At 41.9% G+C, this 18,583-nt stretch overlaps 1 protein-coding gene across 4 annotated transcripts in view; it reads left to right on the top strand.

The window, feature by feature from the left end:
• Nucleotides 1–18,583, top strand: part of LOC105473558 (dynein axonemal heavy chain 9) — a 377,165-nt gene that overhangs the window by 187,283 nt on the left and 171,299 nt on the right. For all 4 annotated transcript variants that reach the window (XM_071082354.1, XM_011727370.3, XM_011727373.3 and 1 more), the window contains 4 exons: nucleotides 2,739–2,904; nucleotides 5,695–5,797; nucleotides 6,350–6,589; nucleotides 17,389–17,550. In XM_071082354.1, coding sequence (XP_070938455.1) covers nucleotides 2,739–2,904; nucleotides 5,695–5,797; nucleotides 6,350–6,589; nucleotides 17,389–17,550 — 671 coding nt within the window. The remainder of the gene's footprint in view (nucleotides 1–2,738; nucleotides 2,905–5,694; nucleotides 5,798–6,349; nucleotides 6,590–17,388; nucleotides 17,551–18,583) is intronic.

Genomic DNA, 18,583 nt, shown 5'->3' on the forward strand with positions numbered 1-18,583 from the left:
GGAAGGAAGGAAGGAAGGAAGGAAGGAAGGAAGGAAGGAAGGAAGGAAGGAAGGAAGGAAGGAAGGAAGGAAAAAAGAAACAGGGCGGCTGGGGCAGAGTGTGAGGAGGACAACAGGAGAGAAAAACAGATACAAGTTTAGTGAAAGTCAACAAACTGGCTTTTGCTCCAAGTGAGACAGGATGCCACTGGAGGGCATAAAACAGGGGATGGGCACGATCCAATTTGCATTTTACAAGGGTATTCTTGTCTGCTGTTTTGAGAATATAGTGTAGGGAGTCTAGGGCAAAAGCTGGGAGACCATTTGGGAAGATTCGTAATTACCAGGTGAGAGCAGATGGACAAGGAGGGCAGCAGTGGAGATGGCGAAAAGAGATAACAAATGGGAAGCCCCTTTGAAAATTAAATTACAGGTCGGGCACAGTGACTCACGCCTGTAATCCCAGCACTTTGGGAGGCTGAGGTGGGTGGATCACCTGAGGTCAGGAGTTCGAGACCAGCCTGACTAACATGGAGAAACCCCGTCTACTAAAAACACAAAATTAGCCAGGTGGTGTTCCATGCCTGTAATCCCAGCTACTCGGGAGGCTGAGGCAGGAGAATCGCTTGAACCCGGGAGGCAGAGATTGCAATAAGCCAAGGTCATGCCACTGCACTCCAGCCTGGGCAACAAAAGCGAAACTCCAGCTCAAAAAAAAAAGAAGAAGAAGAAGAAAATTAAATCGCCCTTCAAGTATAAGATGGCAGTGCAATAGTATCCAGAGAACAGCACGAATAAAACCATTCACCCTGGTGCAGCAGCTGACACGGTCTGTGTGGCCAAAGACTGAACCCCAAGCTATTCCATGCGGGTCTCGAGGAGAAATCAGTCAGAACGCACAAATGACCCTGGGCCCGGGCTCCAGGTGTGGGCTTGAGTTTCCAGGCTTGCTGAGAACGGTCAGAACCCAGAAGTGTGGCAAGAGGGTCACATTTCTTTACATGTCTTGTTCATTCAGCTCCTTCAACATCAACACTTTTCCTGAAACTCAGACCCTCTTCTGCTCCTCCAGTTCTGCCTGGAAACAGAGTAGATTGCTGTAATTCCATCCTAGGTGTGACATGGAGCAGAGCATGGCCAAGAAGGGGTCAGCAATGTGCCTGTCTTTCCTGGCGGATCCTTTCTTTCTCGGGAGAACTTAGTACCATCCGCCACGAGATAATCCCGTGCGCTCCACGGCCACTTCTTGCTAACTGACATGGTTCTTGCTAACTGACATGGTTCTTGCTAACTGACATGGTTTTCTCCTCAACGATCCTTTAAAAGCATAAAGAGCTTAATCAACCCAAATTACAGGGTCTGCTTAATTCCAGGGGTTGATTTGAATATCATTGCCTTGGGAGGAGGAGAAACAAGTCTTTCTTTCTAAGGAGAGAATTTCCTATTAGAAGAACTGTTCTCAAAAGCATGTCCTTGTCAACCCATTAATTATATTTCATGTTGACAGATCTCACATATAGTTGTTATGTCTTTAGGGGGGAAGAAGGTGTTGTGTGATTAATTGGTTGATAGTGTATGTTAATTGGATGCTAATTAAATTTAAATTTAATTCATATTTGAAACATTTAATTTAACTCAGGACCAGAAAATTAGAATATTCGAGCCTCTTGAAGGAACTTGTCTTTCTCTCTGTCACCTTCATATGTCTATTGACACTTTCTCCTTGTTTACAAACTTGTTTTTCAAGAGAAGAAATCAGATGATTCTTAGCGCTTCCAGCTGTAACAGGAAGTGTTGGTTCTTGCAATTCATAAATATTTCATTGCTTTACTGGAAAAAGTACATATATCTCCACCCTATTACTTAAGTTTGTTCTAAGCAAGTCCTGTCATGCTGGAAAACTGCTGTTAGATTCCTTTCTTTGGCTTGATAATTGAAGAAACCACTCCAGAGGAGAGTCAAGGCACCAAGGTGCTCAGACAGAGAGCCAGGAAACCTGAGAGCAGGGGAGGGCACCGTTGACACTGGAAGCATCTGGAAAATTCTCTGAGGCTGTTTTTACTACATCCTGCCAAGGAAAATCCCATGAGATGAACTCTCTGGGAACACAGTTGGCAAAACATACATTGACGCCTTTCTTATAGCCTCGGAGAGGAAAGGGCATCTACCCAGCCCTGAAAGGGGAACTGCAGCCTTTATGCATTTTTGCTGCCTTCAGTAGAGAGGGCAACTGTACCTAGGAATTCAACTATTCATAAGCTTCTTTGGAGTAGAGTACCTGGCCTTGGGACTGTAAAGATATTTTCCATTTTTAGTATATAAACCAAGAAAACTGGGGACCACAAGTATGACAGAAGAAGCATAGTCTGAGGTTTAACCACTGTGATTTGTATCCAGCCTTAGTAAAGTCGCTGAGTTCTTTTGAGCCTCAGTTTCCTCATCTGTAAAACGGGATAATACTAATCTCACAGTTATGTTATAAGGATTAAATGAGATAATTAAGATGGGTAAAAACGTAGCACAGCCCACGTGGTGAGGTATTCAGTCCCCATTACTGCCTAGTAATTTCAGTTTTCACTTTCCGGTCCTGTAGAATGCCCGTTGGGAGCAGCAGTGGTTGTTATTGTTGTTGTCTTTTGCGTTGCTGTTTTTTGCACACATGCAGGCAGCACAATTGCTTGTCCTTGACATCTTTGCTGTCTCATTACTGGCATCTGAGATTTGAGCCACCTTCCCTCACTGACTTGCTGTCTCCCCAGCTGTCCTGGAGAAGCCTCTGGAAAAGAAGGCTGGTAGAAACTACGGCCCTCCAGGCAACAAGAAGCTCATCTATTTCATTGATGACATGAACATGCCTGAGGTGGATGCCTACGGGACGGTGCAGCCCCACACCATCATCCGGCAGCATCTGGACTATGGCCACTGGTAAGAGTGCCCATGTAAAGGGACTGGCCCAAGGGGGCAGAGCCTAAGGCAGGGCTGAAGGCCAGTCTCTATTCTGCCTGAATGGCAAACCTCAGCATAGCTCTGGTGCCAGATGGGAATCTTTGTGGTAAACCACATTTCTCATGCAGTTCTCTATTTCCCAGAGTGGTTCCTTCAAACAGGGGCACTAATATTCACATGAAAAGTTTAACCAGAGAAGACACTGAGCTCTCATCTAAGGAAAAAAAGCCTACTTTTTGCTTCAAGACTCATGTCTGAAGTTGCCTTCTTCAAGTGCCGGAAGCAGAATTAACCACTTCCCCTGCACCATGGCCCCACAGCACTGGGCATGTGCTTCAGTGATAACTCCTAACACAGGCCAGGTGCGGTGGCTCATGCCTGTAATCCCAGCACTTTGGGAGGCCAAGGCAGGCAGATCACAAGGTCAGGAGTTCGAGATCAGCCTGGCCAATATAGTGAAGCCCTGTCTCTACTAAAAATACAAAAATTAGCCGGGCGTGGTGGCAGGAGCCTGTGGTCCCAGCTGCTCAGGAGGCTGAGGCAGGAAACTTGCATGAACCTGGGAGGCGGAGGTTACAATGAGCCAAGATCGTGCCACTGCACTCCAGCTTGGGTGACAAAGCGAGACTCTTCTCAAAAAAAAAAAAAAAAAAAAAAGGCTGGGCACAATGGCTCATGCTTATAATCCCATCACTTTGGGAGGCCGAGGCAGGTGGATCACAAGGTCAGGAGTTCGAGACCAGCTTGGCCTATATGGTGAAACCCCATCTCTACTAAAAAAAAATACAAAAATTAGCCAGGCATGTTGGTGCGCGCCTGTAGTCCCAGCTACTTGGGAGGCTGAGGCAGAAGAATGGCGTGAACCCAGGAGGCAGAGGTTGCAATGAGCCAAGTTTGGATCACTGCACTCCAGCCTGGGTGACAGTGCAAGACTCCATCTCACAAACAAACAAACGAAACACAACACCTAACACCCAGTACCATGTACGGTGTCTGCAGACCTTCCAGCCTCAGTGCCTTCAGAGCAGCTCAGAGGCCTGGATAGTATCTCTTGCAACAGCATAATTTTTAATGGCAAAAGGTCTGAACTTACTAGAAAAAAAAAAAAAAAAGTCACTGATTTGAGACAACTTTGACTCACCTTTCTACCACACACTGAATCTACTGCTGAGAAAGAGTGAGAAGAGAGAATTCAGAGAGAAAAACGGTAGTTAAGACGGCAACTTGAGTTGTCTTCCCTTCCTTCCCAAAATCTTTACTGGATGCCTGACATATGCAGCCGTTCACAATCTCCACACTGACATTTGAGCAGCTTAATTTCATGGGCAATAATTAAGAGTCAAGCTAACTAGTTTTACTTTAGATTTATGGTCACAAACCTTAAATGGAAAGTAGAAGCTTCCTGGAAATTCTACCATATGGTTTTAGTATGTCTACTCTCAGAAATGTCTATTTCATTCCATCTTCCCTGTCTTTGATCTTCCCACCACCCTCCGCTGATGGCCTTGCCTTCTCAGAGAACACAGATGCCACCTCCATTTCTTGCTTCCACATCCATACAACTCACCCGTGTCCCCATGCATCCCTCCTCCACACTCCTGTTACATCTTACCTAAGGCCGAACCATCCACCAGCCTCTTCATTCTACTGTCTCCCACTCCTGAAGTGCTCACTTCATCAGTTGGTCCCCATCTCCTCATTAGATGCTTCACATCATTTAAATTTGCATAAACGGGCTGGGTGCGGTAGCTCATGCCTGTAATCCCACCACTTTGGGAGGCCGAGGTGGGTGGATCACTTGAGCCCAGGAGTCCGAGATCAGCCCGGTCAACATGGTAAAACCCCATCTCTACTAAAAATATAAAAATTATCCAGGTGTGGTGACACATACCTGTAATCTCAGCTACTTCTGAGGCCGAGGCAGGAGAATCGCTTGAACCTGGAGACAGAGGTTGCAGTGAGCCGAGATCATGCCATTGCACTCTAGCCTGGGCGACAGAGTGAGACTCTGTCTCAAATAAATAAATAAATAAACAAACAAACTTGCATACATTTCTTCAACTGAGTTAAAAAATTACTTTCTAATTACTGTTCTGTCCCCACTCCCTTATCTCCCACTCACTCCTCAATCTACTGTTGTTTGATTTCTGTTCCCTCCACTGTTCTTGCTAACCTACTATCTGCATCATTATTGTAAAATCCAAGAAATCCTTTGCAAGCTTGTCCAGCCACCTTATTTTGTCGTTGTTGTTGTTGTTCTGTTTGGTTTTGTTTTTGGCTTTCAGCAGCCTGAAGCCATGGTTTTTAGTTTCTGTCTCCAGTGATAAGTGGAAAAGAGGGATGAGGAAGGGACATTACTGGCTCAACCAGAAACAGAAACTAAAAACCCATGAAGGATTCTCTCCCTTAGACACCCCTGCTGGAGTCACTACCTTTCTTGTTCTCTCTGCAGCCCTTGATGTGGTTGACCACTCTCTTCTTTTGGGAATACTGGCTTCCTTTGCCTTTTGGTATGGCATATACCCCCTGATTTTTCTCCTGCCTTTTTGTCCATCCTGTGGGCTCGTCTTTCTATGCTATTTCTTTAGATACTGAGGTCCCTTGGGAATCTGTCCTAGGCTCATATCTCTTCTCAATCCCTGCCAGTGGATCTAGACTTTTTATCACCCAAGCACATGAACAGTAGGGCACATCCTACCTCACCTTGACAAAGCACTCACCTGCCTCGGTCCTCAGACACATTTTACCTAGAGCTTCTGACTGTTCCAGGTATGATCGGAGCAAGCTGTCCCTAAAGGAGATCACAAATGTACAGTATGTTTCCTGTATGAACCCCACGGCAGGCAGCTTCACCATCAACCCCCGGCTTCAGGTACAGGAGGAGCCACGGGACCCGGGTTCTAATCATACCTTACTAGAGCAGATGCCCCTTGATTATAAGTAATAATTGGCTTTTTTCCCCACGCAGCCTCTCCGAACGGTAAATCAGATAGAATGCCAAATTTCATCTCTAGGGGAAAAGAGAAACTCCTAGACTTAGAGTCTCAAGATTGGAAGGGATCACAGATTTCATCTGATTTGATCCCTCTTTCTTCAGATGAGGGAACTTCAGAGAGATGAATGACTTTCCCAGGGTCATATGGATTCTCAGTATCAAATTCAGATTTGGACTCAGCTTCTCTGAGTCCAAGTTTAGTTCTCTTCCTACTGTCCCAGGCTGCCATCTTTGACTGAAGGTGCTTTGCCTGTTATTCCCCTAGTCATTTTAAGTTCAACCTAAATGTGGGCATAGTGTAAGCGATGGGACCAAAATACAGATTTAAAGGCTATAGAAGAATGTTCCGTTATTATCTCCAAATTCAGAAGAGGTGATTTCTACTCTGTGGTAAAGGATGTTGAGCTCATGCCTTTGTTTTCTGTGCAGCGTCACTTCAGCCTGTTTGTCCTCTCCTTCCCGGGGGCAGATGCCCTGTCCTCCATCTACAGCATCATCCTCACTCAACATCTGAAGCTTGGAAACTTCCCGGCATCCCTGCAGAAATCCATCCCCCCACTGATCAGTCTGGCCCTCGCCTTCCACCAGAAAGTTGCTACCACATTCTTACCCACAGCAGTCAAATTCCACTACATCTTCAACCTCAGAGATTTTGCCAACATTTTCCAGGTGAGTTCATCGACTCCGAGACACCCTAGGGGCTTATTCTTAATAAGCTCCTATTCTTAATAATAATAAGTAGCTAATGCCCAACTCTTAGGCACAGGCAAAGCCACTGTTCATACGTAATCATGAACATAAGGAGACACACACAGTGCCATGGGCTCCACAAGGAAGGCCCTCAATAAAATAGAGTTTCCTTTGCCAATTAAATTATTTCTCATTAAGCAGCATGCATCTCTGAGTTGGTTCCTTAGGGGCTGCAGAAGGCTCAACATCTTAGAGATAGTGTTATATAATGAGTCCAGTATGCCTGGGAAGAAAAATGGCCTGAAAGAAAGAGAACTATTTTGGATCTCTCATTGGTACATCTATTGATCTCGGGATGAAAAAGAATGTTCCCCAAACCGTGCAAGATAGCTCTGCTTCCTCAAAAAGCCACATTGTCATACTCCTAAGATGCCATCTGCCAGCCCCTGCGAGGGCCTCAGTCCTAAAATTCCCAGGTTCATTTCTAGGCCAAAGCTGTTTCAGATCTTTCCAGCTGCTTATCTGAATAGTGATGGCATATCTCTGCCCATTGCTTCCAATTGCTTAACTCATCACCGTCCAAGTCTCCAGAGCGCCATCTAGCAAACCCAGACCCTTTCTTCCATCTGGTCAGATATAGCATCCTCATGTAGCCAAGTCCACAACTCTCCCATTCTGGATAAGAATCTACAGAAACTCATTTACAGAGAGACCTTCCCCCAAGATAACACTGGGTGATTATTGAGGGAAGGATGCCTTTTACACCAAGCAGAGGCCACACCCATAAAGGAGTGTCAAAGTGAATTAATCAGGGAGTGACACCACCTTCCAATGAAAGCACATGTAATTGGAATTAATTTCCCAGAGCAATTGTGCAGGTAGGACTTTGAGCCAAACCAGCAAAACTCCGGACCCTGACGATATAGGGCCAGGTTGTTCCAGCCAGAGCTCCTGAATGTAAGGAGCGGAAACCTACTAAACCCCGGTTCAGAGACTCGAGAGCTATGGACCAGGAAGGCTTCACCTGAAGGTGGAATCAATGAGCCCCTCAGAATAAGTCTCTGAGAACACATCTAGGCTAGTTCAGGATACCACTCCTGAATTAGATATAGCTCCCAAACATTAATTCATTTTAAAAATTAAAAACAAACAGAGACCCACATAGATCATATATATTTGCCCAGGAGCCCAGGGAAGCCAGTAAAGGAACTGGAATCTAGGCCTTTAGGTTCCTGGCCTGGACGGCTTTCCACCACACCTTTCTGTCCTCATCTGAATTTCCAATGAGGAAAATAAGCATGTGATAGTTAAGGCAGCAAGAGAGACTCAGCTCTGAGCGTATAAAGCCTGCATCTCTGCAGCCCTCAAGACTGGATAGCAGCAAAGTTTCTACTTACCCACAACTGGCTCCCATTTTTTGAGCATTCATTGAGAAAGACTTTTTCACCACACAATCTCTCTCTCAAATATTACTGCAGCTCTATGAAGTGGGGGTGTTACTAGGTGGATTTTTCAAAAAAAAAAGAAGTTAACGTCGTTTGATCAAATCTACACTGCTCATAAGTGACAGAACTGAAGGGGAAAGCATCAGTTATGCTCCATTTACCAGAAGCAACCCAGAACCTTAGCTTCTGCCTGGAACAGCGGTCTTGTCACCTGTACCCCCTGAAATTTAATACTCACGACAACCCTTTGGGACAGAGATTGTTATCCCAATTTAACAGAGGCTCAGAGAAGTTACTGGCTGGTCAATGACAGCACAAATGGTCAGGGAGGTTAAAAAAAAAAAAAAAAAAGGTCTCGTGGAATATCGTAGAGTCTAGCCCAGTGGGAACGTTGAGTTTTATGGAGAGGAGAGATGAGGTTGGAAAGGTGACTTGAGACTAGAGTGGGCCCTACTTAAGACTTAAGAGTTAGACTTTAGTCTGTAATAATAGCTAACATTTACTGAGCAGTGCTAAGCCTTTTACATCTATGAATGCACTTAATCCTCACAACAACCCTAGAAGATAAAATACTGATTATTTTCAATTCAGAGATGACAAAACCGAGCCACAGACAAATCAGTCTCTTGAGCGTGACTGCGTGATTGCATAATGGTAAGCAGCAGCATTGATAGAACAGCTAGAATGTTCAGCCCTGCTGTGGAGGTAATTCAGGGTGACAAAAGGCTTCCGGAGGCAAGAGTGCACCTTGTGGTAGTGGTCACTGATGCAATATCAACGAGGAACCGGCCGGGCGCGGTGGCTCAAGCCTGTAATCCCAGCACTTTGGGAGGCCGAGACGGGCGGATCACGAGGTCAGGAGATCGAGACCATCCTGGCTAACATAGTGAAACCCCGTCTCTACTAAAAAATACAAAAAAAAACTAGCCGAGCGAGGTGGCGGGCGCCTGTAGTCCCAGCTACTCCGGAGGCTGAGGCAGGAGAATGGCGTGAACCCGGGAGGCAGAGCTTGCAGTGAGCTGAGATCCGGCCACTGCACTCCAGCCTGGGCGACAGAGCGAGACTCTGTCTCAAAAAAAAAAAAAGGAGGAACCAGAGAGCAGAGAGATGGGAGTGGAGATTGTTCCCCTGGCCTGTTTCTCTGCCTGATTCAGTTAGCCTGAGTGGAAACCCCCTGAGGTCTGCATCCCAGCCAGGCCTCTTTGCAGCCTGCCAGCTGTCAGCTGCTCCAAGTATGGAGAATGCGATACCCCTGAAGTGCTGCCTCCCTTCGGCTACATGGTCCCCTCACTCTCCTACTCTAATGAGAGTTTCAGGCTCATAGCTTGACCACAGTCTCCTCCTACCGGCTGTGAAAAGAAAAGCCTTAGCCAAATTAGATTTGGCAGAGTCTAACTGATCAAAGAACAATTCACAAATCCGAATCGGGCAGCCTACCGGGCCAGAGTAGGCTCAGAGAGACTCCAGCATAGCCACATAGTGGAAGAAGATTTCTGGACAGAAAAGCAAAAGTGATGTAAAGAAAACTGAAGTGAGGCACAGAAATGGCTGGATTGGTTACAGCTTGGTGTTTGCCTTATTTAAACAGAGTTTTAACAGCTGGCCACCTGCGACTGGGCGAAACTCAGTGATTGGCACAAGAGTAGGTTACAGTCAATTTACACCTCCTTTTAATTTATAGTTGACAACGTACAGAGCAACTTTTAGGCCAAACTTAAAGTACATCAGGAGGCAGCTTTCAGCTAAACTTGATTTAACACTCCCTTCCTCCCTGAGTGTCTAACCAAAGGCCTGATTAAGCACGTCACACACCAACTCTGCAGCATCTTAGATAGTTATGTGTTGCACTGAGATGGGGTGGTTTAATGTCTACAGCTTGGTGTTTGCCTTATTTGAACACCAGTTTTAACAGCTGGCCACCTGGGATTGGGCGAAACTTGGTGATCGGCACAAGAGTAGGTTACAGTCAATTTACATCTCCATTTCGATTACAGGTCACGATATACAGAGCAACTTTTAGGCCAAACTTAAAATACATCAGGAGGCAGCTTTAAACTAAACTTGATTTAACACTCCCTTCCTCTCTGAGTCTGACCAAAGGCCTGATTGAAGAGTATAGAGGATGGTTTAATGTCTACTAGGAGACAGGCACTGCCCAGAGTACGGTGTTGTTTTCCTTTATCCAACTTGATACCAGGCTCAGTAATTCAGACCTTCTCTGTACGCCCCTTGTTCTGTTCAGATCAGAACAGAATTTGATAGTGTTCTCATATGGTTTGACTCTGTGTCCCCACCCAAATCTCATCTTGAATTGTACTCCCATAATTCCCACATGTTGCAGGAGGGGCTGGTGGGAGATAATTGGAATCATGGGGGCAGTTTTTCCCATACTGTTCTTGTGGTAGTGAATAAGTCTCACAAGATCTGATGGTTTTATCAAGGGTTTCCGCTTTTGCATCTTTCTCATTTTCTCTTGCCACCGCCATGTAAGAAGTGCCTTTTGCTTCCCGCCATGATTCTGAGGCCTCCCCAGTCATGTAGAACTGTAAGTCCAATTAAACCCCTTTTCCTCCCAGTCTCAGGTATGTCTTTATCAGCAGCATGAAAATGAACCAACACATGCTCTGAGTAGCAGAAATCACTAACCATTCCCATCTCAGTGCAACACATAACTATCTAAGATGGTGCAGAGTTGGCATATGACATGCTCACATTTACTCAGCCTTAATTGTCAACCACCCTGACTATTTGGCTATAACAAGATTTATAAACTTCAACTGATGGCTTGCCTCACTGTAAAACACAAAATTCTAGAGGTCAGACTCCTGGTTGGTGCTTTCTCTTGTCCTCTGCATCTCGTATATTGCGGGTACCTAGCAGAGCTGAGGAGATAGAAGCTGAGATAAACATCTGGGTGGAGCCAAGGACACCTAATGGAATTTCTTTTCACTTTTAATAAACTTTATCAAAGTGTAACATACAAGTAGAAAAGCACAAAAGCCACAAGCATACACCTTGGTTAATTATCACAAAGGGATGCCACCTATGTAATCACAACTCAGATCAAGAAAGAAAACATTCTCAGTACATCCCTGATGTTCTCCTTTGCACTGTTCATTCATGCTTTCCTGCTTTCCTCCTCTTGCCAGCCCTAAATATTGTCTAAATGTCTAACATCATAAATTATTTTGGCCTATTTTTGAACTTTATATAAATAGAATATATAGTCAATATCACTTTGCATCTTTGTTCAGTATTATATGTGTACCTCTATTAATAATTGTTACTTTTAACTCAAACAAATTTACAAGAAAAAAAGAAACAACCCCATCAAAAAGTGGGCAAAGGATATGAACAGACATTTCTCAAAAGAAGACATGCATACAGCCAACAGACACATGAAAAAATGCTCGTCATCACTGGCCATCAGAGAAATGCAAATCAAAACCACAATGAGATACCATCTCACACCAGTTAGAATGGCAATCATTAAAAAGTCAGGAAACGGCCGGGCGCGGTGGCTCAGGCCTGTAATCCCAGCACTTTGGGAGGCCGAGACAGGCGGATCACGAGGTCAGGAGATCAAGACCATCCTGGCTAACACAGTGAAACCCCGTCTCTACTAAAAAATACAAAAAAAAAAAAAAAACTAGCCGGGCGAGGTAGCGGGCGCCTGTAGTCCCAGCTACACGGGAGGCTGAGGCAGGAGAATGGCGTAAACCCGGGAGGCAGAGCTTGCAGTGAGCCAAGATCCAGCCACTGCACTCCAGCCTGGGCGACAGAGCAAGACTCCGTCTCAAAAAAAAAAAAAAAAAAAAAAAAAGTCAGGAAACAACAGGTGCTGGTGAGGATGTGGAGAAATAGGAACACTTTTACACTGTTGGTGGGATTGTAAACTAGTTCAACCATTATGGAAAAGAGTATGGCGATTCCTCAAGGATCTAGAACTAGAAGTACCATATGATCCAGCCATCCCATTACTGGGGATATACCCAAAGGATTATAAATCATGCTGCTATAAAGACATGTGCACACATATGTTGATTGCGGCACTATTCACAATAGCAAAGACTTGGAATCAACCCAAATGTCCATCAATGACAGACTGGATTAAGAAAATGTGGCATATATACACCATGGAATACTATGCAGCCATTAAAAAGGATGAGTTCGTGTCCTTTGTAGGGACACGGATGCAGCTGGAAACCATCATTCTCAGCAAACTATCGCAAGAACAGAAAACCAAACACCGCATGTTCTCACTCATATGTGGGAACTGAACAATGAGATCACTTGGACTTGGGAAGGGGAACATCACACACCAGGGCATATTATGGGGAGGGGAGAAGGGGGAGGGATTGCACTGGGAGTTATACCTGATGTAAATGGCAAGTTGATGGGTGCTGACGAGTTGATGGGTGCAGCACGCCAACATGGCACAAGTATACATATTAAAAACCTGCACGTTATGCACATGTACCCTAGAACTTACAGTATAATAATAAAAAAAAGAAAAAATAATAATAATAATTGTTACTTTTTGCCTTAAAGAGTAACAGTTATGTTTCTTTCTTTTCAATCCTTAAATTGTTCAATTTCTTTTTCTTGTCTTATTGTGCTGGCTACAACTCAAGTACAATGTTGAGAAGCAGTGAGAGTAGCATTTTGTCACATTCCTAATTTTACAGGGAAACACTTTTAATAGTTTGCCATTAAATATGATGTTCTCTACTGGTTTTTCTGGGTACCTTTTACCTGGGTACCTTTTAAGGAAATATTTTTCTGTCTATAGTTTACTAAGAGTTTTAATTATGAATATGTGTTGAAACTTAACAAATGATTTTTCTGCATCTGTTTAATTATATAAATTTTTTCTCTTTTAGTCTGGTAATATGGTAAATTACATTGATTATTTTCAAACATTAAATCAACCATTCCTGGAATCAACTCATCTTGGTTGTTTCATGTCTTTGTTTTAATATTTTCCTAGATGTCATTTGATAATTTTTAATATAATTTTTGCATCTATATTCATAAGATTGTCTTGTAATCTTTCTCTAATATTCTAAGGTTATAAAGTCCTCATAAAATACTTTGAGAAATGTTCTCTCTTTTTCTGTTCTCTGAAAGATTTAGTAAAACATTGTGTTGCACCTTCCTTAAATGTTGGAAGAATTTACTGGTGAAACCACCTGGAGGTTTGTTTGGTAGAGGTTTTAAATTATAAATTCAAATTCTTTAATACATATAAGACTATTCAGATTTTCTGTTTCTTCATGCGTCAGTCATGTTAAGATATCCATGTTATCAATAGTTGCTAATTTACTGGCATAAAATTATTTGCAATATTTTCAGATTATCTTCAAAATATCTGCTGTATCTGACATTATGTCCTCTTCCTTATGTTGGGTATTATGTGTGTCTTTTCTCTTTTTTTCTCTTCATCATCCTTGCTAGGGAGTTAGCAATTGTGCTAGTCAAAAAACCTGAAGGGTATACCTGCATTATGCATTTGACTTTCTTACTGTCTTAATTTGATATCCATTTTGTATATTATTAATACTCACTCTTTGCTTTATAATTTTTATTCCTACTTACCCTGGGTTTGGTGTTAGTTTATTCTAACTTCTTGGCATGGCTACTTATATCATTAATTGTCATCTTTTGTCTCATCTAAAATACTCATTTTAAGGCTATATAAATTTATCTCTAATCATACCATTAGCTACATCATGCAAGCTTTTATATGCTGTATTTTATTATCATTCAGTTGATAATATTTAATCTCCACTATGATTTCTTCTTTGACTCATGGAATATTTAGAAGTGTATTGCTTTTTTTCAAACATGTAGAGATTTTCTAGTTATCTTTCTCTTATTGATGCCTACTGTTGTCAGAAAACACTCTATATGGTTTTATTCCTTTGAAATTTGTTGAGACTACTCTATGTCCCAAGATATAATCGATGTGCAGGTTTTTAAAAATGCATTCTGCAGATATTGGGCACGGTTTTATCAATATTCCAGTTAAAGCAACCTTGTAAATCATGTTGTTTAAAAAAATCCTATAATTTCTAGATTTTTTTGTCTGCTTGTTCTTTGAGTCCCTGAGAGAGATGTTAAGATATTTCACTGTGATTGTGGGTATGTTTATTTTTCCTTTTATTTGTCATATTCACTTTATACATTTTGAAACTATGCTATTTATTAGGTGCATACAAATTTAGAATTAGTATATCTTCCTAGCAGACTGATCTTTTTCTTATTTATTAAGTACACTTCTTTATCTCTAAAAACGATGTTTGCTTTAAAGTCAATTTTGTATGACATATGACTATTCCATATTCTTTAGTCAATATTTTTATGACATTTTCACTTTCTTGCACTCAGCTTTTCCATATTCTTATATTTAAGGTGTATCTCCCATAAGCAGCATACTGTTGGGCTCTTTAAACTCCAGCCTGACAACATAGCCTTTTAATTACAATGTTTAGTTCGTCTATGTTGTTTTATATAATAATATATTTATGATTAAATCTACTTACACTCTTTGTTTTTAATATATTCTACCTATTCTATTTCCTTTCTTCTAACTTCTTGTATTCTATCAAACTAATTATGTTTTTATAATTGTTCTCCCTCTTTTAGCATAGTATATATCCTTTTGCTATTCATCTAATGGTTATCAAAGGCATCATTTTATCTTTTTGTCTTTTATAAATTAGCATATTTATTAATTGCCATACAATGCAAGGATCTTGGGACAATTTACCTCCCATTGACTTTTGTGCTGTCATTTATTTTAATCCTCTGTATTTTGAAAACCCACTGATATCTGTGTTTTAGTAATTCAACATTCCTCTAGAATTACTCATACGTTACCTTTTCCATTGCTCTTTATTCCTGTAAATTTCTGTTCTTTCACCTAGGATCATTTTTATTTCACTTGAAGAACTTCTTTTTAGTATTTACTTTAGTTCATATCTATTGGAGAAATATCTCGCAATTTTAATTTGACCAAAAATATATTTCTTATTTTTAAAAAATTTTAGGGGTGACTTGGATTTCTAGGTTGGTAGCTATTTTCTTTCAGCAATTTGAAGGCTTCTTTTATTGTTTCCGTTGAGAAATTAGCTTCAGACTTATCACTTACTAAATACTAATAATACAATTGTAAAAATAAACCACAACCTAAATAAAGTCTGTCAAATTCCCTACCTTTGAGACATTTGCCATCACCTGGAAGAAGCAAACCTGTACAAAGACAAAGTAATAATTTGACAACGGGTGAGGTGGCTCATGCCTGTAATCCAGCACTTTGGGAGGCCAAGGCGGGCGGACCACTTGAGGCCAGGAGTTCAAGACCAGCCTGGCCAATATGGTGAAACCTTGTCTCTATTAAAAATACAAAAATTAGTTGGGTGTGGTGGTGCACGCCTGTAATCCCAGCTGTTCAGGAGGCTGAGGCACGAGAACTGCTTGAACCCAGGAGGTGGAGGCTGCTGCGAGCCGAGATCGCGCCACTGCACTCCAGTCTGAGTGACAAAAAGTGAGACTCTGTCACAAAAATAATATTGAAAATAATTTGAGAAACTAATAATTCTTCTGTAATCGAGATGTATACATAAAGGCTCTGTGAGGCACATGGGAGGGAACGTCACTGGGCAGGAGGGAACGTCACCGGGCAGGAGAGGTGTCTTGGGCGACTTCAACAAAGGCTTCAATTGAGCTAGATCTTGAAATATGAGCATGGCAAGCAAAACAAAAGGCATGAAGGCACAGAAAAGGGTACAGGATCAGAACATAATGGGAATTTTCTGAAACTGGAATCTAGGTTTTTTGGGAAGTAGTGATAAGAGTGGTCATGAGGGGCCGAACACAGTGGCTCATGCCTGTAATCCCAGCACTTTGGGGGGCCGAGGCAGGTGGATCACCTGAGGTCGGAAGTTCGAGACCAGACTGACCAACACGGAGACACCCCGTCTCTTCTAAAAATACAAAATTAGTTGGGCATGTTGGCACATGCCTGCAATCCCAGCTACTCAGGAGGCTGAGGCAGGAGAATTGCTTGAACCCGGGAAGCGGAGGTTGCGGTGAGCCAAGATTGAGCCATTGTACTCCAGACCTATATTCTATGCTAATGGATCTGCACATTATTCTCTGAATTTAAGTAAAGACCCATTAAATGATCCCTTTCCCTCTAAGACAAGAAAGTAAGCAATGAGAACAGGCACAGACATAGATGAGCTTGAACTTAGAGAATTTGTTGAGGTTATTGAGGGGCTCTAACATTGGGTCTCCACTTTTCAGTAAAAGAAAAGAAGGTTAGGACTTTGGCTAATAGTAAAAGAAAAAGATGACAGAGAAATTTGAAAAGAATAATAAATATTTGAAACCAATCCTGTAGCACATAGGAAGGGGAACTGACTAGAGAGATAAATAAATAGATTGCTGACCTGCCAAGGTTAGCTATATCCATTCTAGCCCTTTGTTATAGTTCTGATTTTACATAGTCAATTGTTATCTGAATCGGTTTTCAAAATGGCACTTGTGGAATTGAAATATAGCAGAGAAACCACTTTTTCCCTCATTGTGGTTGATTCAAAATGTAGTGGCTAGAATTCCAGGCATTATAGTCAGGAAGACCTGGTTTCAAAAATTTGTGGTTTGAAGGAAGGCAACTTACTCTATGAAATGGGGCATGTTTTCTTTCTGAATTCCAATCTTCACATTATACAAAATGGATTTAGTAATAATTATTTCAGGGGATCATCATGAGTATTAAAAGAGCTTCATCTGGCAAAGCATCTAGTCCAATGCTGGCTTCAATAGCATCTAATCCACATAACTTGCTTCAATAAATTATAGCTGTTGCAGTTGTTATTTTTATGATGAGCACAAAAGAATAATTCCAATGTATTGAGTATGTAAAATGAGCAATACTTGTTTCCTTAGGCATATTAATTTGAATTATTTAGACCACTTTAGAAAGTCAGTATTTTTATTTTACTTTGAAAAGTGAGAAAACTAAGACTCAGAGATGTCACATGCCTTGCCCGAAGTCACACAGTTGCCTAGTGGTTGCCCAAAGTCACAAGTCACATAGTGGTTGTGCAAGTATTTGAAGTCAGGTCTAACTGCAACCCTTGGGTCTTTCTTTACAAGCTCCCTTTCAGCTTTCCAAGTATTCCCGCCACTAGAATGATCTACTATTTAGCAAGACAAGCCCTGGGCATCATCCCAGGTTAGATAAAATGCTCCAGAAAGTTTTCCTAGCTATTGTACCTCTGGATGGTTACTAATGTTATTTTTTGTGTGTCTGTTCCCTTGAAGGGCATTCTCTTCTCCTCAGTGGAATGTGTGAAATCCACACGGGATCTCATAAGGCTCTATCTGCATGAATCAAATCGAGTTTATCGGGATAAGATGGTAGAAGAAAAGGACTTTGATCTTTTTGATAAAATCCAGAGAGAAGTGCTCAAGAAAACTTTTGATGTGAGTATTGCCCTATGGATTTTTTGGTATTTGAAAAAAAAAAGATAATTATACAGATGATCACCCAAATAATAAAATCTAGCTGTTTAATGGAGAAAGGCCAGAGTCTAGGTGAGGAAGGAAATTCTGTCATGATTTTGCCCAGGTAAAAAGTGCTGAGGCAAGAATAGATGCAAATTAATCCCAGAATCTCTGTGTTGAGAAGTCCATAGAGATCATCTGACCCAAGTCCCTACGTGGTACTTAGTCCCCTCGTAGCATTTCTCAGATTTGTTACCCCAGTGATGCTCTAGCATCCTTGAAAATGCATGATCCCATTGTTCCCAAGGCTGCCATTTTGGGGCCGCTAATAACTGGAAATTTTGAGCAATTTTGGAACTTGGAACATTTGAAATAATTTTAGAGACTGAACATTTGGTCTAATAATAATCTAGAAGTTATTTCTCTGTCCACTACTCAGGTCTACATGACAAACCCGCAAATATTTTAATGCCATTTATCTCACTCTCCCTGAGTCTTCTCTGCTCCAGGCCAAATAGCCTCAATGCTTTTAACCATTTCTGACATGGATTGGTTTCAAACCTAAAGAACTCTGACATCCTCCTGATTGCTCTCTCACCAGTCCTCCCCTCTGAAATTGTGGTGCCTGACTTTTCGTCGCACAGCCCAGCTGGGGTCTGACCAAAAGCAAGATCATCATTCTGCCTTTTCTTAAAGACCATAGTTTTGTTACTGTGTTTCCCAAAATATGTCCTGCTAAACAGTTTTACTACAAGGTACTTCTTGAGAAAGTGTCTGTCATGAAATAAGTTGAGAAAATGCTGTATTGTATATGACTCTCTTAGAAATTCATGGTGGATTTAAGACATTAAAGTCCTGAAATCTTGAATAACTCTAATTTACATATCAGTCTGCAAATGTATTGGACCCTAAAACTCTTTCCTCTCATTAAACTTACTAATAATTTACATAAAAATGGCCCATAGATTATGCCTTGGGAGGCACTGATATAGTAGCACAGCCTGAGATTGTA

This window comes from Macaca nemestrina, chromosome 17 (genome assembly GCF_043159975.1).
Source record: "Macaca nemestrina isolate mMacNem1 chromosome 17, mMacNem.hap1, whole genome shotgun sequence".
Classification (NCBI taxonomy): Eukaryota; Metazoa; Chordata; class Mammalia; order Primates; family Cercopithecidae; genus Macaca; species Macaca nemestrina.